This window comes from Diorhabda carinulata, chromosome 2 (assembly GCF_026250575.1).
Source record: "Diorhabda carinulata isolate Delta chromosome 2, icDioCari1.1, whole genome shotgun sequence".
In the NCBI taxonomy this organism is placed as follows: domain Eukaryota; kingdom Metazoa; phylum Arthropoda; class Insecta; order Coleoptera; family Chrysomelidae; genus Diorhabda; species Diorhabda carinulata.
Window position 1 is genome coordinate 6,168,253 of NC_079461.1, and position 20,677 is coordinate 6,188,929.

General features: G+C 32.4%; 2 protein-coding genes across 2 annotated transcripts; one reads left to right on the forward strand and one right to left on the reverse strand.

Annotated features, from left to right (window-relative positions):
- Positions 1-424: 424 nt before the first annotated feature.
- Positions 425-15,782, reverse strand: LOC130903581 (uncharacterized). Its single transcript, XM_057815770.1, has 4 exons — positions 15,696-15,782; positions 9,508-9,774; positions 8,413-8,630; positions 425-3,828 (listed from the first exon to the last, which is right to left on the reverse strand). The coding sequence occupies exons 1-4, from the start codon at positions 15,714-15,716 to the stop codon at positions 3,288-3,290; spliced, it is 1,047 nt and encodes a 348-aa protein (XP_057671753.1). The 5' UTR covers positions 15,717-15,782; the 3' UTR covers positions 425-3,287.
- Positions 15,783-18,822: 3,040 nt separating this feature from the next.
- Positions 18,823-20,556, forward strand: LOC130903618 (beta-1,3-galactosyltransferase 5). Its single transcript, XM_057815834.1, has one exon. It carries the CDS (start codon positions 19,059-19,061, stop codon positions 20,163-20,165), a length of 1,107 nt encoding a protein of 368 aa, XP_057671817.1. The 5' UTR covers positions 18,823-19,058; the 3' UTR covers positions 20,166-20,556.
- The last annotated feature ends 121 nt before the right edge of the window (positions 20,557-20,677 follow it).

Consider the following 20,677-nt stretch of genomic DNA (forward strand, 5'->3'; position numbering starts at 1 on the left):
CGGAATGTTAACAAAAGTTTTAACTACTTTATCGTGAAATCTTTGAAGGGTTTCAATGTTACTTGCAGGGCCCCAGAGTTGAATCCCATAAGTAAATAGGGGTTTAAGATTATCTTATAGAGGAGGAGATTAGTTTCAATGTTTAATCGTGAGGTTCTGCCATTTAGCAAGTGCATTTTTCTGAACTTAATACCCAGTTGTTTCCTCTTTGTGAAGATATGCTTTCACCATGTTAATTTCCTTTCTAAGTACATGCCTATTTACTTTACGTAAACAACATGCTCTGCAGTGACACTAAACAACATTAAGTTAAAACAAGAAACCATAGACATCCAAAGTTTTAGTATAGTTATCGTAGGGTGAAGATGCACGACTTTTTATTTATGCTTGATCACTTTGTATTGATAATGGGTGTAAATAAATATTTTATAATTTCAATACTTTTATTAATTATGAAAACAATAAATAAATTAGTATAAAAAATATATAAACATAAACATAACAAACGTATTTACAAATAACATACCATTGTAAAAAATATATATATTATTTTATATCATCTTATTTTTCAAATATATTGTCATAAAAGCATGTTGGTACAGCACTCAACTTCATCAACTCTTTTGTCTGATTATTATAATAAAAATTTGAGAGAAACCACACCCACAGCCCAATACGTTTCATTGGATTAAAACTATGCGCTATAAAATTTGATAAGATAAAAATTCAATGTACAGAGTGCGTCAGAGAAACTTACTCATTTGAAAAAACTCCCGAGCGGTGAGTTGTCCCCCCTCTAGTCAGTTGCCATCATGCTCTGGTCGAGAGCAACGTGCCTTCCGCATTCGTTTTAAAATTCCTCCTCGCAGACTTGTTCCTAGCCGTAATTCGATTCTGTCGTGGGTTACCTCATTTCGGGAGAGCGGAAGTGTCGCCAGACCTGGACATCAAAGGACCACCAGAACTCCGCAAAGAGTCGAAAGAGTGAGGCAGTAAATTCTGCGTTCTCCTCGGCGGTCCGCTCGCAAACATGCAGCTGCTCTGGGACTTTCTGACACCACTGTTCGGCGAATTCTCCATGAAGACCTTCATTTTCATCCCTGTTAATTGGCTGTTTTGCAAGAATTGACTGAACGCGATTTTGTTGTCCGTCAAAACGCATGTGAATTGCTGCTTGACAACCTTCCTCAAGATGCGGTCCTTTTTTTCAGTCTCGAGGCTCACTTTCACAAAACAGGCGTTGTTGGAGTGAAAATCCGCGTGAACTTCACCAGAAGCGATTTCATTGCGAGCGAGTTACTGTCTGGTGTGCGATATGGTAATGGGAATAATTGGTCCTTATTTTTTTGAAAAAAAAACGAACATGCAGTTACCGTGAATGCAGATCGTTACAGTAAAATGATTTTTTCAAATGAACGTTAGGGACGTGTGGTTTCTGCAAGATGGAGTCACAGCACACACAGCGAGGCCCAATGGATTTGTTGCGACAACATTTTCCCCCGGTCGCCTTATCTCTCTCAGATGTGATCTCTCATGGCCCGCACGCTCTCCAGATTTGGCTCCATGCAATTTTTATTTATGGGGTTATTATCCCTGGTTTATGACGATCGACCACGGACCATTGCTCACTTGTAGAACAACATTCGTGATGCCATTGCCAACATACACATTAATATGCTGCGAAGAGTGGAGACGATCATCCGAAATCCCCTAAATCAGTGTATACACAATGGAGGTCGCCATTTAACACATGTCATATTCAGCATTGAATGAAAAAAACTTGAGGACTTGAATTTTCACATAAAAAAATAATTAAAACAATATCTGAAGTACTTTTGTTTTTATTGACCTTTCAAATAAGTAAGTTTCTCTGGCGCACGCTGTATATCCTCTGTAAAGTGTGTCTCGTATCTTCCAATTAAAGTTCAAATAGTTACTTTTCATAAAATTATAAACCGGTTGTGGAATTGTAGCACAAATCCATAATTTTATTTTCACCGATGTGAGTAAATTAAATTTCGAGACCACCCGTGACTATTAAAAAATGTTCAAGGCTATAATTAAATCAATTACGCAATTGAGTACTTATTCTCAGTTGTTTCAGATGAAATCTATTATCTATCACGTGTGTGATATCACTTTTAATGATACTTTCTGTTTCGCCAAAAGGTTCCTTGAAACAAAAGCTATGTTTAGTATTATTTAGATAACCACCTCTTGAGGGGGTTTCATTCAAATTCAATCTGTTTATTCTTCTGAATGTGAAGACGGTGTTATTAATTTATAAAATTCTGAGAAGTGCGGATTTACTTTAAAGCTAAAAATTTTGAAGAATCCACAAGATTCAATGCACCTTGATCGGGCGTCGGGCGAAAACGTGGCACAGACGTCGCTTGTTGCACTTCTAGAACATTGTTATAGTTCATGTATACCTTGTATCCATCAATACCCCAGCAAAGATACATCAAAGCTGCTTCTGGTTGCCGAGCGACGAAAAATTAATAGATTTTCTCCAAAATATGTTACCGAGGAAGCTTGGGCAGCAGTAGCCACATAAGTAAACGCTTTCAGAAACAGCATCCTGAGCAAATTATGGGTTACCATCTACCCGAATTTTCCCTTTTGATATATTTCGTGTTTTATGCTTCAAATTCTGAGGCTTTTCTGATAACCTAATTTTAGATATGGCAACCCTAGCTACTGTCCACACTAGTAGTAAATTTTCGGCTGCATTTCAATTTATCCAAGCTTTCAACGTAAATTTATGGACACCCTCAAGAAATCCGGGCACAACTTCATCTACTGCACCTCCACTTAACTTGTACATAAATTTGTATCTTGAAGTCTGCGTTTTTCGACCAGCTCAAGAAATAGTTCTTCATAATAAAATAATTTAAACTTTCTTCGGTGTCTGTCGAGTTCCTTGCGCTGATCTGACCAAAGTACATGGAAGCCACGTGGCACTAGCATCTGCCATTCCACCCTTGCTTGTACCTTTCAAGTCGCTAATACCTTACAAAACCAAACAAGTCCATTGTACGACACTTGTGTACTTAAAAGATTTTAAAATTTTATTTAACATAATTTTTGCATTTGATTGAGTCAGTAGTGATTATAATTATGGTAAGAATGAATCAAAATTGTTAATTGATACTGGGAACAATAGTACTATGAAACAATTGAAATATGTGGATGGTTTGTTGGAATATAAATACAGAGTTTAACCATCGTCCATTTGAATCTTATAAAACGATATATAAAGTTAACTTTTCGTGTCACTTTGATATTTACATTTTAGTATATTCCTTTTTGGACATATCCATAATATTACTAGAACTTTTCATACTTTTCACTTGCGGACTTGGTACAAACTCGTTGGTGTTTAACTGATACTTACTACCACTTTCAGTTTCTTTTTGACCTACGGTTAAAGGTCGTAGAGGTGCGCCGAAATGAGCGCTTAATTGAGCTTTGATCTTTTCCTGTTGTTCAGGCGAAAAATTTTCGAAGCCGGTAATTATCGGTGGTAAAGCTGGATAATTTGCGTGGTTTTCCCTAGCTTCTACTTGGTATTGAGAATAGTACGGTTGTGCTGCTAGCTGCGATATTTGATTACTTTGGGGTACATGTTGAGGAAATTGTTGATTGTAAGTTTGGGAAGGTTGTACCGGTGACATGTGTGTAGTTTGAGATGAATAAGGATGAATTTTGGTTTGGTATTGGGGTTGGGATGTAGAGTAAGAAGCTTCTGATTGGGTATGTTGTGAAGGTTGAGGGAAGTATTGTTGAGACGGTTGGGCTTGAACTGCTCCGTTAACGAATTGATACCTGTAACAATGAGAAAACTGTAATTTCCGATATCGCAATTTATTATAATGAAGTTAAATATGTTAATTAGGTTAGGTTACTTGTTCTTTTAGGTTAGGTAACTTGTACTTTGCCTCTATGGTTACGTAATTATCTAAAATTGTATGAATTTATTCTATTAGATGCTGCACTGGCTATGTTCGAAGAACCGACCGAAATATACGGGGTAAATACACATGTGCAATCAAATTATCGATAATTTTTGAATTAAATGTGTTTTTTTTTAATTTTAACAATTTGTTGGCAACTAACGATTTGATTTTGTACAAAAAATGTTGAATGAAACATTTTCCGATTTTAATGAAGTATTAATTTATTAGAATGTTTCCCGAATCAAACTAGAACTCTAAGCAAGTAAATTTGATTATTTTTTTAACAAAAAACCCTAATAGAATAGTTAAAGATGGTTCAGAATCACAATAATGCTACGAACTCTTCCACAACATGAACCATGAAGCCCGTCCTGTTCGATCCTGTCAATAGAATCTAAAATTTGGTGAACGCGCCGAGTACAAATTTCCAAGAATTGTCTTTTATAACCTGTTCACAGTATGTTATGGCTGTTTTTATAGAATCAATTCCAAAAGAGCCCTTTCTATTTGTGTACGGCAAATTAGAGAATTTCAACATTCTGGATATGATATATAGTGTTGTATATGAATAGATAAACTAAGTAAGATACTTCGTATTTATGAATCCACCCCACCATCAAAATTAAAAGAACAAACAATTGTGATTTACAATACGAGGGTGAATGAAAAGTTTCCGACCGCAACCTAAAGATGACGGCACTAATCGATCTAATCCAGAGACCCTGCACCATTATTTACGACCGTAAAGTTTAAACTAAACTACTTTCAAATAATTCAATTTACGCGCCATTAAATAACTTGATAGATGATAAATGGCTTAAACGGAAGTTTGTCTATAACCGTCCTGTATAAAACGTAACAAAGTTCATATCCACTGGCGGCGATTAGAGGAAGCAGTCCCCCTCCTCATTTTCTGGAGAAAACATAATTAAGGCTTCATCTAAAAGACATGCCACAGCAAAAAGTGCAGCATATACATTCAAAGACGTGAAAAATAAGGACTTAGCAGCTGAAATGAATCTTGCGAGCAGTTCAACAACACTTGATAGATATACTGCAGACTGTGGAAAATATTTAAGTAATTGGCTCAAAAACTGGTGAAGATGAAGATTGATCCAAAGTTTTGTATTGAATGTTATGAAGAAGCACTTTTTTGAAAAACTGACATCCTGTCAAAATTCATATTGAAGTAGTCTAGGTGACTGACAGCGTCGTTATGTTCATTAATGGTTTGAGAAATGAAGAAGAGTTCCAAAGATTTTTAAGTAAAGCATTTGATCTAAGTAAAACACACGGCTTTGACGGGCCAACAGTTCATCGCAAAAGAAAACCCACCTAAATTATGATTCACCTCGAGCCTATTTTTTAAAAACTTTTTACTTTCTTCTGTTATATACACTGAGTGAGAACAAAAAGACCTGCTGGCTCTACTCTGCGACATGGCATTATTGCTGACGGCTTCAACGAAGATCAAGTCAGTTTGTAAAGACACTGTATGAAAAAGCAAGATATTTTCTCAAAAATAAAGCATGATCAAACAAAATTGATCGACATCTTGTGCCAAATTTGGTTTATCAATTCAAATATGAAAATGTTCAAGCAACTGCAACTGTTTTAGACTATCCCTCTGTCTACTGCACTGTGTCCACTCCACCAGTAGGACGATTTTTCAGTGTTTTGGAACGCATCAAAAAACTATTTGAGAAATTCGAACATCTAGCGTTGTTTTAAAGCAATGACACTTTAAGAAGACGTGTATCATGTAAAATCACTGCCTACTGTCTATTATTTTTATTCATACTTCCTGATTTTGTAAGTTTTCGTTTATTTTATTTATACGTTCGTTTCTTTGTTTGTATATAATAGTTGTGTAATTTTCTTGATGGTTTAATAAAACAACCAATGCCAATTACGATTGTATTTAACATCGCCGCAAGTGCCAGTTGAGGACGTGAGTGCCTAAGAGGATATACTTGCTAGAGGATCTGTGACGCAGCAAAAAAATAGTTAAGAACAACTCCAAAATTGCGTCTATAATTTGTATTGATAAACTAGTAGGTTCATACTTTAGTTTTGCCTGATAAACTCGTTCAAAAAGGAATAATTTTACTTAGGCACGGTCTTCTTTTTTAGGTACATGATATCAATGAGTATGTATGCCGTCAAATCTTGATATCAAAGCTATCAGTCACAAGTATCTGATTCGTGGACACATACAAAATGAAGGAGACGCAATCCACAGTATTATTCAGAGATCTGTTAATAGGGCGAAGAAATCGGGACCAGTATACGAACCTGATCAATATGTTTCGTTGATCAGAAATGCGAAAAAAAGGGGGAAACCTCTTCAAGTTAGGGAATTGGGCTATGAAGATTTCTTAGACTTTAATTGCATTGCATAATTGCATTAAATGTATGTATAATGAGATGACACTAAACATTTCTAAGGATTCTAACAGAAATACTTTTAAATTATCGGAAGTGAAAGTATTTCGATTTGAAAAAGGAGCTGACAAGTTTTGTTTAAATAAAGCTATAAGCTGAACTACTGGAGTGGAGTTACATTCAAACCAGCTAGGGACAGGTGTTCAGGCAGGACAAACTAAGAATATTAGTTTGAAAGCTGCATATGCAAGTAAAATCACTCTACCAGCTAGTGTGATAGCAAAATGATTCCCCACTATTATAAAACGTTTTATTAAACTCTGTAAATTCAAATGTTTTTTTTTAATTTTTGTTTAGGGGGACTAATAAATTATTAATAGGGTTATTTGTCTCTATTTTAAATGAATGTTAAAATAAATAAATAAATGTTAAGCAATGATAATATAAAATGAATCTTTTCCTTGAAAGAATGAAATAAAGAAAGTGTTTTGGTTTTTTTAATGTTTTTTGTTTTATGTATATCCTGGTTCTGCCTATTAATCAGTTATCCACTTTATATTACATGAATTAATAAATATGTATGCATTTTTAAACGTTATTTAGACAAACAAGAAATAGAATGTTAACAGTTACACGCCATAAAATAAGAAAAAATTTTGAAGGTACAACGGCATAATTGATTAAAAATTGAAAATTAGGATTAAATATTAATATTGTTCATTTCCAAATCTGTCAATATAAAAGTAAAGAATATGTGCTATACATTGACATTCAACAATATTGTCAGTCACTTGATTTATTTACACAGTAAGTATTTCAAATAATTTTTTTTCTTCTCTTTGGCCTACTGTAAAATTCCAGTATTAGCAGTTGTGTCATTGTTCTTTTAGTACAACGAAATGCTTTTAAGTGCAGAAATCAAATTATAACATGAAACAATTTTTTAACGTGCCATTTCTAGTTTTAGATTCTACCTTGACCCCACTTCTAACGTTCAATGGCGACGCTGTTCAAATCTGTGGTTTAAAGTTCAAACCTACATTCGAGACCTCAAACTTCACTTGGAAAATTACCTTTTAGAATATAGAGGAAACCTGTGATTGTAAAAACGTCAAAAATTAAATTAGAAACTCTTTTGAACATTGATTTGTGTCATCCTTCATTTGATGTGAATTTATTTTAAAAAAAAATATTCAATCATATTCATTATATCGATAGGATTAGAAGAAATTTTTAACGTCTATAAATATTTATATAAAAAACAGTTTCGGACGAGTGCTGTAATAAATTAACCGAATATTTGTGCGGTTTTTAAATCCGCTACGTTTTGTATAGCATTCACATTCCCTTATTAATTTCCGGCTATTAAAAACGAAATAGACAATCTAATTTTTATCGTTTTTGTAATAAATAGATAGTAAATGAAATGTTACAGTGAAAGAGAAACTTCTTGGTACTTTTACTCTATCGACTTATCTTCGGTTCTACGCAACAAAAGTGACCAGTCTCTTAATATGCGACGAAAGGGCAAAAAATGACTGGATTAAACTGAAAGTAAAGCGGTCACTGACATCTAGCTTCTATTAAAGAGATTGTAATCGTATTTAAGAAAGTTGCATTTAGTGATAACAAAAAACATAATAATAATAATAATTATTATTATTACTAGAAATCAAAATGATAAACGATCTTGAATTTACGAGGTGCGATTGATAAATACGATGAATAACAGAATTTCCTTCGCTGCATCTAAACGCATTTCCTATTAATAGTTTGCTGACGTTCTTTATCCTTCTGAGAAATTTGTGACTATTTTTACAATAAAACCAAATCCTCATAAAACTAACGTAATATTTTTGAAAATTAAAACATTGCAAGACAATAGAAGTAAAATAGTAAAGACTTGGGCAAAGACGTGAAGGTGATTCATATTTTTCTTGTTTGAGAACTATTTCAAGACAATAGAATTCTCGTAAAGTTAAAAATTTTTTATCACAAGCCGCCACTGACACTAGTTAAAACAAGTTTTGAGGGTTACAATAACTATTAATACATTCATATATCTTACCTTGCTTGAGGATTTCCCTGGAAGTAGTTGAATAATTGTTGCGCAGGATTACCATAAACGGGATTAACGGGAGCGTATGCAGGTTGAGCTATAATAATCATCGCAGTGGGCTGATTACTTTGCTGCGTGTTATAGAGCACTTTCTGAATTAATTCAAGTATTTGTTGTTGTGATTGTGGATGAAGCTGCGTCTGGATAGGTACTGGAATGTGCTGCACCTGAAATGAAAAGTATAAATAGTATATTCCTTAATCTCAAGTATTCATACAAGTACTGACAAGCTTAAACTCGTTTTACCTTGTCAGTCAGTACTTAGAGAAATCGTTTTACATTGTCCGTCTTGGAACTGCAACTATACTATATTTTACATTTTAGTTCATTCAATTTTCTATTCCTATACTCATTGAATATGCTTTAATTGGATCTTCCTATATTTTTCCGTATCTTTCTCTTTATCTATGCCAGGATCCACCTTTCTTTCGTGTTCCTTGGCAGAGTTGCTGCATTGGTTAAAAATATGAGAATGTCTTAACTATCGCGCTAGACTGGTCTATTCAAGAAATGGAAACGAGGAAATAGAAAAAACGATAAACAAAAGTCACAAAACCAAATGTTTGTGAAACTGTTACATACAATGAACTGCACTTCTTGCTCAGAAAGAAAGTACATTAAGACTCTTCAGTTAATCCTCTTAACAAATTAACAACAGTTTCGATCGGTTTCATGAACTTGGAAAGGCCATAACAGAAGAGATTGATATTCATCTGAAAGAAGTCTTTTAGTTTACAAGCTTCTAAGCAATTTTGAAAAGAATGAATTGAAAATTTACAGCTTTTCTTAAACTTTGTTTTTAATTAGAAAAAACGTTTTCGACATTTCTTTCATACCACCGATAGGGAGCTAAAAACCGATCATATTTTGAACGCTTTTGAAGACTTTGGACCACTAAATTCACGTATTTTTACAAAATACTGCGAGCAAACTGAATGATGAGAAAGTTAACGACAAAATATTTGCAATTATTCCGGTTAATGATTGATGGCTGGAAAATGCAGCCTTTAAAGTGAATTACCTCAGCTTAACTTAATAACTTACCGATGCCTGTTGCGATGGAACATTTTGTAGAGTGACTTGTTGAAGCTGTTGAGAAGCAGAGGCCAAATTTTGGGTGAAATGACTTGGTGGTCTTTCCGTTTGAACACCTCTATATTGATTAATTGATTGATACTGACTCTCTGGTTTAGCGGTCGTTGAGAGGTAGTTTATTTTCTGGCTAAATCGTAATTTTCCTTCGTTGACTATAAGAGGATTTGATTTCGTTGTAACGATTTGAGGGTACAGTATACATAACAGAAGAAAAGTCTGAAAGAAAAAAGGAAATTTGATTAGAAATTTTATCAAAAATTGCAGTTTCGGTTTCATTTCATTCAAATTTTCATCTGATCGGCTTCTCTGGCTAATAACACTCGCTTACACGATTTTTGTAGCACAATTCAATCATTTATTTTCATAACGCTAATACTTTCCAAACAAAAAATGTTCCTTAGATCCTTTTTTGTTGGTATAAAATAAATTTTATGAGGGGTTGTTAATTTAAGGGTAACGGGAGCTTCAGGAAGCTCAGTAGAACATTCACACCTGTTTCAAGCTCCGACGAGTCACATTTGATTGTTCAAAAAGAGTTAAATGATGTAAAAAGAGAAAAAATACTACTTTTGATAAACTGAAATGCTTAAACATTTTACAATATAGAAAAATCGGTTATGAGCTGATGTCGGTACTTTGATGCAGAAACTCGATATCAAGCACTCTCTAGTTTAAAAGTTTTTTTATTTGATAGTATTGTGCAGTTAATGAACACTACGTGAGACGGAGGACGTTTGTCGTGCACAAATAGTGAACACATTGAAACTTTATAATTCACAAAGAAAACTTTGTAACTTCCTCTTTGTATGTCCGAAAATTTTCAAAAATAATAAGAATCCTGTACTTCTTCGGATGTTTGAAGCATCTATGTATTATAAAATCGATGTTTATTACTCGATATATCGCAACATCGATGCTTTTGTAATTCGATGTATCGGAATTAGAATATTCCAATATCTACGTTCTCCTGAAAAATATAATTCTGCTGTTGGGTTTTTGCCCGCTTTGTGATTCTGAATCTGAAGAAAATTCGTCGATATATACTTAATATACACTGTATATACGGGAAATAGTTAAAAGTACCTTATACGTGCAATTAGTTGATAAATACATGAAACCGTTTTTTCATATCACACGCCCAAATTCTCGGCTATTTCTTAGTATTTTTTGGGACACCTGGTATATACTTTTTTGTTTGTTGTATATCATTAATAGTACATGATTCATTCATCAAAAACACGTGTAGATTATACGTTTAAATACAATTGCCTCAAGCATCCTTGACTGATGACTAATCGACAATGGACGCCATCTGCTTCATATCGTTTTTAAAGCCGTGTTATTAAAAACTTTATATTTTGTACTACTACTCACATGAGTCATGTTTTTGAATTTGTTTATTTGGTAAAATAGTTTTATCCGCAAGAAAAATAAATCAAAATTTCCCTAAATTTTGTATTGAACAAGTAAAATTTCAAATGTCAGTACCACGGTCTTACATACAGGTCTTGAAACGAGAGTAGAGGGTAGTCATGGACGCTTAGCTATTTCACTCTGTTGCCGCCTGGTCGCCTGATCAAGGGATGGCAAAATTAAATATTCACCTTCGAATTATTTATAATAATTAAGTTATACAATAAATAACCACTATAGAAATTGGTTTTGGTTTCAAGATCTGTATGTAAGACCGTAGATCGAACCGCCATTTTTTTTAAATCTGTATTCTTCTTTTTTAATACAACTGTCTTGTAAAGCAACATAGAAAAATAAAAAGTATAGAAGAATACCCAACATCGATTATTGTAGTTACTAATCCACTAATATTTTCTCTCTTTTTAGCAGGCGAACATTTTAAGAAACAGAATAACCAATGATCATAAATAAATTGTTGAATTCAACATAAAGTTATAATGTTATATGACAATCAAGAGATGTCCTGTCTCGAACTGTACTTGAACAGAATGACATTTTTTTTCTCCTTCCAAGGCTTCCACTACTTTTGGTAAATTATGAAGTCAGAACTAAATACCTAGTGAAGAATAGGCAGATAAAACACAATTGCGGAAATCAACAAAGCCTCTCTTTAACTTGACATGTGCATTGACTAGTCCCCACTTTGATTCGGGGCTGATCACAGTAAATATTTTAAGCTCAGCAGACGAATGATTTTAACAAAAAAAATTAAGATTAGGTATTAATAATTTTAATATTGGCCAATTGTGATTAAAAAATTTCCATTTCTAAGCAATGATAATCTACACTTCACTATAATATTTGATTATTTTAATATTTAAAAATGTTTCACAACATAAAATGCCTCTCACTGTAAAATATCTCGTGTTTCATTAATTATTATATTTATTTGAAGAAATAATTGGTGATCATTGACTTTCAATTTTATTAGACAATATCCATAATTACAAGACTTTTTATTAAAGCTCACGCATCACTTGATAAGAGGATTCTAAGAAAAATCTTGGAAATATGTTATTAGAGTGTAAAAAATGTTCAGAGAAACTGCTTATAATCAATTGACTACATGACTGGAACATATTCAATTATTTAATTAGAGATTGAATATAATTATTACGTTATAATAAAAGTCGCGAAACAAGATATATACCTTTTAAAAGTGTATCTCTTTTCTTTAACATGAGCTCTTATGGAAGCTATAGTTAAATTCTTTGATTACAAATTAATTCAGGATTGCTGCCATATATTAGTATATAGATTTGATTGATAAGAAATTTATCTTTCTAATGATGTCAGTTGTTATAGCGGTTATTATCGAACAAAAATAAGTGTTATTAGCTAAACATTATTATGATTCAATGCATATCCAGTAACTGAGCGGAAATTAGGAAAACGGCCATATTGTTTGTCTGTCACTCAAGGAAAGCGCGCGAAATTTAACCACACTTTTTTACGGTTTCTTTTTTAATATTGGCTCATTTATACACTCACAAACTAAATATATTTCTCTGTAACAAACAATTATAATAACCGATACCGTTATAAACTGGCCGTTATTATATAAACAAAAGAGATCTTTGCATATACTAGTGTATGAGTAGCAATACTCGACGCTTATTGGATGTTTTGAAAAAATCAAATCAGCGACTATTCATTTTTAATAAAATGTTAACTTTTAGTTTAGCAACTTTTATGCATTATTTTAGTTGATCATTAACTAATTAAAGTTTTTTAAGCATGAATACATGTGGAATGAAAATCAATAAATTTTAATTATAATATGTTTTTTGGTAGACGCGCCAGCGTCCTCAACAAATAGGATTATGTTCCGACAACACATCCGTTTTATGCTAGTGAAAGTAACGTAACCACAGTCATCTTGGTCAAAATTAGGTGAGAATCTCCGAATATGAGATACCAAGCTAAATATTTGTACTTAATTCTGCATTCTAAAAGTTGTTTAAAAACCTACATATGATAGGATGTATGAATTTTTAGATATTTGTACTTATAGTCAATATTGTAGAGAATTAAATTCTTCACCACTATTGTATCAAATTGTTTTATTCGTTGAATCATTTTCGGGATAGAGGGCGTACTATGCTGTAGCTGCGCGTTCTCTGCCTTACCTACAAATAGCAAAAAACCTATAGGATATTAGATATTGGCAAAAAATAGAAAAATCGATTTGTTTTATCCATGACCAGATGAATGGATGCGTACTCCCTACCTTATGTAGGCTTTGAGACCACTTTTAGAATGCCAAAATACAAGTTTATACAAATATGACCGCGAGATATTCCATGAATCTATTGGTCAGAAGTGAGACCTTATATACAGTGCGGGAGTTTTTATGTGTAACATTTAATTAAATACAAGTCTGATCGTATTTTCATATGGTTAGACAATGTTTGTTCTAGCATGTATATAAAATAGTTCCGTTTTGTTGTTTATAATTTATACCTAACGATTATTTTTTTAAATAAAGAGTACCTAGTATAATTTTTAAATGAAAAAATTACAGATCAAACTCAAAAAATTGAATTAGGTTAGGTTATTATACGAATTGTTTACATTAAATTATATACCTACTCAAGTAAACAAAAAAACTAGCATTTTTTTAATTTTGGCGAAACTTATCACGTGATGAAATTTGACCGAACAAAATATAGTTAATCTCGCGGTATTTGCGGTTTTTATCGTATTCGATGTGTCGTAATAGGTTGAATTAACGGTAAAGGTCAATTCGAAGACCGACGTTTCTTTTCTAATTATATTATTTGTATCCATATTAATTTCCGAATTTGAATGCATTTGTTTTTATTAAAAATGTATTATGAAACCGAATATTTCATTATCGATTTGAATTATGAAGTTTTATATATTAATAATGTTAATAAGGTGCATTGTAAAGTAGGGAGGTTACAAAACATAATGTTTGATATTAAATATAATGTGATAAAATTAATTTTTCTAAATTTACTTTTTGAAGAAAATCAATTGATACCACTACATAAAAATCATTAGTGAACAAATGGAGAAGAAACAAAGTGCATAGATAAAAGTGAAACAAACTATAGATAATTTATACATATTTAGGATTTAATAGAAAGGAAAAGTAAACAGGGGAGAGAATTAGATATTATATTAATTGATGTGAAAGTTGCATTCGACACAATTTATTAAAAATGGTATAGCATATTATGAGGAAAATAGGAATCTCTAGAAAAATAATAGAGACAGAAGGAATATATGAAAACGTAAGAGGGAAAGTTTAAGTAGACGGAAAAAGATTGACGGAGTTTGGGGTGGATATGTGTGGTGGTAAAACAAACAGATAGTCTTAGCCCTCTACTATTTATGCTTATCATGGATAAGATGATAAAAACAATACAAGAGAAGAACTATAAGAGTAAGAAAAGGTAATCAAATACCTGGGTAATGAACAAGAAGAAGCAGAGTAGAATAGTAGCAGCAGAGATGAAGCAACTAAAGAAAATAACGGTGAAAACGAGGATGGATAGGATAAGAAATGATGTAATTATAGAAAATTTCAAACAAAAACAAATAGAAAACAAAATAGTTAAGAGATGTTTTAGTTGCTATGGACACATAAAGAGAAGAACTCCACAAAGCATAATAATAAAAATGAATGAGGCAAAAAGACATAAAAAAAAATGGAAAAGAAAACCCAGGAAAACTTGGCTGTAGCAAATAACACTGGAAACAGGAAGAAAGGGGAAAACGATACAACAAATGAAATAGCAAAGAATCGGGGAAATCGGGGTTATCTTCATGACTGAATGAAGTAGTCTATTAACCAGAGTATCAGAACTCAAATTCGGTACTTTTAACATCAAAATATAAAAAAATATGACAACCACCTGTCGGAAGGATTTTCGGAAACTATGATAGAGTTAATTATACACACGGTGAAAAATCATTTTTTTTCATACTCCATAATCATTTTTATTTTTCAACATAGACTACTTTCAAGTTTATACACTTTTTCTTGCGATGTTTTAACCTTTTTAGACCTTTTAAATAATAGTTACCGTTTTTCTCGTCAAAATGGGCATTTACATGTGCGATAAAGTCATCGTCTGATGAAAATCTCTTTCCAACAGCGAAACTTTAAGGCTTATAAACGTAAAACAGTCGCTGGAAGCTAGATCTGGTGAATAAGGTGGGTGGTCAACCAATTCGAAGTGCAATTCGTGAGTTTTAACAATAACATTCGCCGAAGTGTGAGAAGGCGCGTTATCCTGATGGATCAGAGAGCCACTAAGAAAATCATTTCATGAGATGGAGTTCTCTGATAATATTTTCATAACTCGTTTTCTTCAATTGTCACATTTACGTCAAACCAAAAATTAGAATAAATTGACTTTGACCACCACCCATTTCCGTTCAAATGTATTACAAAATATCGATATTATAAAATAGTAGATATTTAATTAAATCAAAAGATAATAAATATTTTCGTAGAAAATTCTTAGTGTACCTTTAAGATCTATGAATTTGTGACAGCCTGTATAAATCGTTATACTTGGATTACTCACCAAAATTTACAGTTTAAAATGAGAATCAACTGACAATATTTTTATTGACAGGTCCAAAATTGTACTATCGTGACAAAAAAATTGTGAAATTAAAAAACTCACCATTAACACCGAAAGCTCCATTCTATCACCTCTGTCTCACAATCAAGTTGAATCAATTCACTCTCACTTCCGAAAAACTAGTGCAACGGAGCTTACTCTCCCTCTCTTATTTATAGCATTGCATTTCATATATTATTTTTCTTGTGGGTATCGCCCCAATTGACACATTTGCTGAAATTTCACTTTCGGTTTTAGAAGTAATTGTACTATGCATACGTAAAAAACGATAGTCGGGACGAAGACGTGTCGAAAGTTCATTAATTTTTGGATTGTTGTTAAAAAATATTGAATCCTTTCCTTAGAAGCATGACGAATTTTATTAGAACAGTAATGATGTGGTCAGAATTTCAACAAAATAACGATTAATCATTTGTAAAGTATTATTAAATTAAATTGGAGTTATACTCAATATTAAATATGACATTTATACATTCAAATTGAAGAATACAGCTATTTCGATATGCTAAGAAAAAATTATCAATTTTTATAACTTAGTAAAGGTGGAAGTTAAAGTAAAATAAAAACTCAATACCTAACCTACAAGAATGGTTCCATAAGTACCTGGCTCAACAAAAAAACACAAAAATTTTGGGAAAAAATATATTTTTTTTTTCATTTTAGCTCCATACAATTTCCCAGCGATCTTCAATAAGTTCGATACCTTTTTTATAATAAGAATCGTCAAGCTTCTCAAAATAGTCCTTAACTGGCGGCATTACCTCTTCATTGCTGGAAAATCTTTGACCACCGAGCCAAAAAATAATCCGAAGGGGCTAAATCTGGCGATTAGGGTGCATGAGGCAACAATTCAAACTTTAATTTATTAGTGCAAGCTGGTGGATTGTCTTGATGAAACAACACTTTCTTCTCAGCCGGCTTTGCTTGATTACTTCGCTCAAACGTTGCAATAAGTTCGCATAAAACTCGTTATTAGTTTTTCCATTTTCAAGGTAGTCAATGGAAATTATCCCATGCGCATCCCAAAAAAACCGACGCCATGATCTTACCTGCAGATGGAACGTTCTTTGTCTTCTTTGGAGCCAGTTCTCCCTTTTCAGTCCATTGTTTTTATTGTTCTTTTGATTCGGGTGTGAAGTGATGGACCTATGTTCATCCATTGTTATGAAACGGCGCAAAAATTCCGCTTTATTTCTGTAAAACATTGCCAAACACTCGATGGAAACATCTTCATAACGCTGTGTTTATCCTCGGCAGGACATACGGTCTCGTTTAAACTCTGCTACCCAATATTTTACTGTTTATAACGAAGGAGCAGTCTCACCCAGCGGAAAATCTAGTTCAGCTTTTATATTTGTTGGGTTAAGGCCTTTCAAATGAAAGGTACTCTAGGTCAGGCCAGGTACTTCTGCGACCATCCTTTGGTTTAATTTCAACTAACCAGCAGATTTTAGTCTCATTAAAAATTCTAACTGTTGACAGATTTTCTATCACTCATTAGATTAGTTGATGGGGGAGAAAATAAAAAATGTGTCCAGCTGTATACGACAAATAATAGTTCAAAACCCTTCCAGATTGGCGCTGGTGCAGTAAAAGGTATGGTTTGAATGTAACAATTGTAGATGAATTAAAGTATGCAAAATTAAAAAATTTAATATAATTTTTGACTTTAGCAGTTTATTATTGATATAATAATGTAGTAAATATAACCTAAAATAATTATTATAAACTTTATCCTCATACTAATATAGATCTACTCTTATTTAACCCATTTCAACTAACATTATATATAATTATAATTAGAAAAGTTTTTGCTTAGTTTTTTATTAACTGTAGAAATATGTTACAAAGATATCAATGTTAATCTCAGAAATATTTAAATAAGCTCCACCAAAAAAGTATCACATCACTTTGATTTCTGATCATTGCAATAAAATAGAATCACCATGATTATTTATATGAATGTTTTCAAATAGTCTTCATTGTTTTCTGTATTTAAATTAATAAAACAGACAGAAAGTGATTTAAAAGCAATGCATTATATACACGTTAGTTAAAGGAACTGAGTATTCGCAAAATATATGTATTAGACAATAATTCTTTTAAAACTAAATAAATTGAATTTAGTAACGTGTGTTGCCTCCTCTAGCTCTTATTACATCACCATCAAAATTTCCCACCCAGTCATTAATACTTCTCGCAGTTGTTGAATGTTAGTTGGTATTAAATATGTGGGTTTCAGTCTTCTGTAATTATTGTCGCACACATGCTCAATAGGATTGTGGTCCAGGCTGCGTGCAGGGCAATTTAAAACTGAAGTATTCAGCCCTTGAAGATACTGGCTCTAAACTCTAAAATATCTGGAATTTACTTATGGACAATTAATAATTCTGTATCTAACAGTACCAATTCTGTGGAGCCATTGAAGATACTCACCCTCCTACTCTCCTCCAAAATTGTTTGAAGGTCTTTTGTTGCAAGGAAAATACTTGTCACCATCTCTTCTATAAACGGGTATTGTCCGAACTGAAATATATGAACAAAATCTTGATTCTTCCGTACATTACTTCAATTTTGAATATTCCATTTCGCATGTTACTGCGAATCTTAACCTAGCTACATGGTGTTCCCTGGTCAGTTAAGGAGCAGTCTCAGCTTCTCTGACTCTAATTCCATAATTTCCTAAATTATTTCTAGCAGTTTGGGAAATTTCTCTTGCAGTTTGAGGTTCATCTAACTCTTGTTTAAGCTGTTTTGCCGTTACATGCCTTCTTGAAGCTTGCAGTCTCAAAAATCTATTATCTGCTAGTGGAGTTGCCGATGGCCACCCCTGCACTGGCCTTCTAAAATATCCTCTGGTCTATCTCTCTCTATAAATCGCAACTAACCCGGAATACAGTTCACTAAGTACTATCTCAAATATATTTAATAATCGTGTTGATTTGATCATTTGTGGTGAATACGCTGGTTTATACAAAATTATTTGTGGTGTCTACTGACAATCGTTATGCAACCCAAAATACGTCCCCTCCAATGAATGTTGTTATAGAGTTGGGAGTATCATTTCTAAATTAACTGATATGTTCAAAACTTTTTATCGTCGTGTATTATGGATTCGGTAAAAATTGTTTTCAATGTGAAATCATCTCATCCCAAGATGTCTTATAACCGAGACTTCCACTTTCAACTATTCATAAAGAAATAAAATCTTCAATGAAACCATAACAAATTAAGTTGTAAAATTGAAGAAACGGTTGATTTTCACCTGCTCCAACTCTATTTTGACATTACGTTTGTTTACACTTCACCAATCGAGTCGATTTATCCCAATTACTTTTTTACTAATGTAACTTTGGTGAATATAAAGATTTTAAGAAATTTAGAAGATGGGTTAACTAAAAAATAATGCTTTATTGTAAGGTAAAACTTCTTCTGGCTGCAGTTTCTATCTCTGTGTTGTTCACACTTCTATATTATATGAAAATAAATAATAATGAATTCAGTGTTGAAGTTACCGAGAAGAAATTTTTAGAGACAACCCAAACCCAAAAATATGAAAAGCTATATGAGGTAAACAACTTCCACTACATCTTGAGTCCAAATGGATGCGGAAATGACTCAAATATTGAGGCGCTGATTATAGTTACATCATATTTTGGAAATGTAGAAACAAGAAGTGCCATGAGAAGAGCTTTTTCACAAGAAGACCTTAAACAAATTAATTTAAAACGAGTATTTTTACTTGGTACAGCTCCACTTGATAAATATACTACCCAAGCTTCTATAGAAAATGAAAACCTTCGATTTGGTGATTTGGTACAAGGAAGTTTTGTTGAAGCATATAAAAACCTAACATACAAGCATACAATGGGTATTAAATGGGCATCAGAAAATTGCCGTTATGCTAATTATATTATAAAAATGGATGATGATACAGTCGTTAACATAGAACGCCTACCTACTTTGTTGAAATCTTTAAAATTATCCAAAAAATCAAAGTATTTTATAGCTGGATATGTTTTAAGAAATATGGTGCCAATCAGAGAGCCTGCCAATAAGTGGTACGTTACAAAAGAAGAATATGAGTTATCTTACTACCCCACTTTTGTTTCTGGTTGGTTCTATATCACTACTCCAAAAACAGCAGAGCAACTTTATAAATTGAGTCAGAATACAAAATATTTTTGGATCGACGACACTTTTATAACTGGAATCCTAGCACAACAACTGCAAATAAAACATTTTGACATAAGTAAATATTTTGCTGTACACTCGGAATATATGGAATGTTGCTTAGATGATATTCGCAGCAAAAATTTGAACTGTGATGTAATAATTGGGCCAAATGGGGGAAACAATAATTTGTTTTATGAATTTAACAATGCTATCAGTATTTGCAATTTACATTTATGCAAAAATAGGACCAAACCTTTGGAAGACACATGTGTAGCCAAAAAAACTTTTCATTTAGGAAAAGGACAACCACTGGTAAAAACATACCAATTACATTGAGTCCTAAATGAAGATAGCACAGATACAGTATTACAACTCAATTAATCGTAATTCAACTATAGATAATATTACAAAACCTGAAATATATTTTTAGGACATAATAATGAAATGTTATTGTTTTATTGCAGAAAATAATGTGGTTAGAATGATATATTTTCCTTTCAGTAACTAGCATTGAATTATTCAGATGAAAGTTTTTATTAATTGGTGTCTATTTTTTATAAAAAAAATATTTAACTTGGTTGCACAATATTTTAAGATGTTAATTATGGAATAATTATATAGTATTTGAAATGTTGTGATGGCTAATATATATTTTATATTAAAATTTTATTTAGTTTTATACTTACTAATATTGTATATTTTTACAGTAATATATAGTTATACATAACTTTTTTCCATTTGTTTCAAAAATTAACCAAACCTAGCATTTATTAGATGCAAAATTTTATTAAGGTCTATTCTCGTAAAAATAAATATTTGATTTCATATTGAAAAGAACCTAGAAAAGA

What these genes read in the sequence shown, in the direction of transcription:
- LOC130903581 (XM_057815770.1), bottom strand. Translation starts at nt 15,716, where the DNA reads ATGGAGCTTTCGGTGTTAATG. An exon ending in TGGAGCTTTCGGTGTTAATG is followed by an intron (nt 9,775 to 15,695) that starts GTGAGTTTTTTA and finishes TTTTTCTTTCAG; the next exon opens with ACTTTTCTTCTGTTATGTAT. An exon ending in TTCCATCGCAACAGGCATCG is followed by an intron (nt 8,631 to 9,507) that starts GTAAGTTATTAA and finishes TTTTCATTTCAG; the next exon opens with GTGCAGCACATTCCAGTACC.
- LOC130903618 (XM_057815834.1), top strand. Translation starts at nt 19,059, where the DNA reads ATGCTTTATTGTAAGGTAAAACTTCTTCTGGCTGCAGTTTCTATCTCT.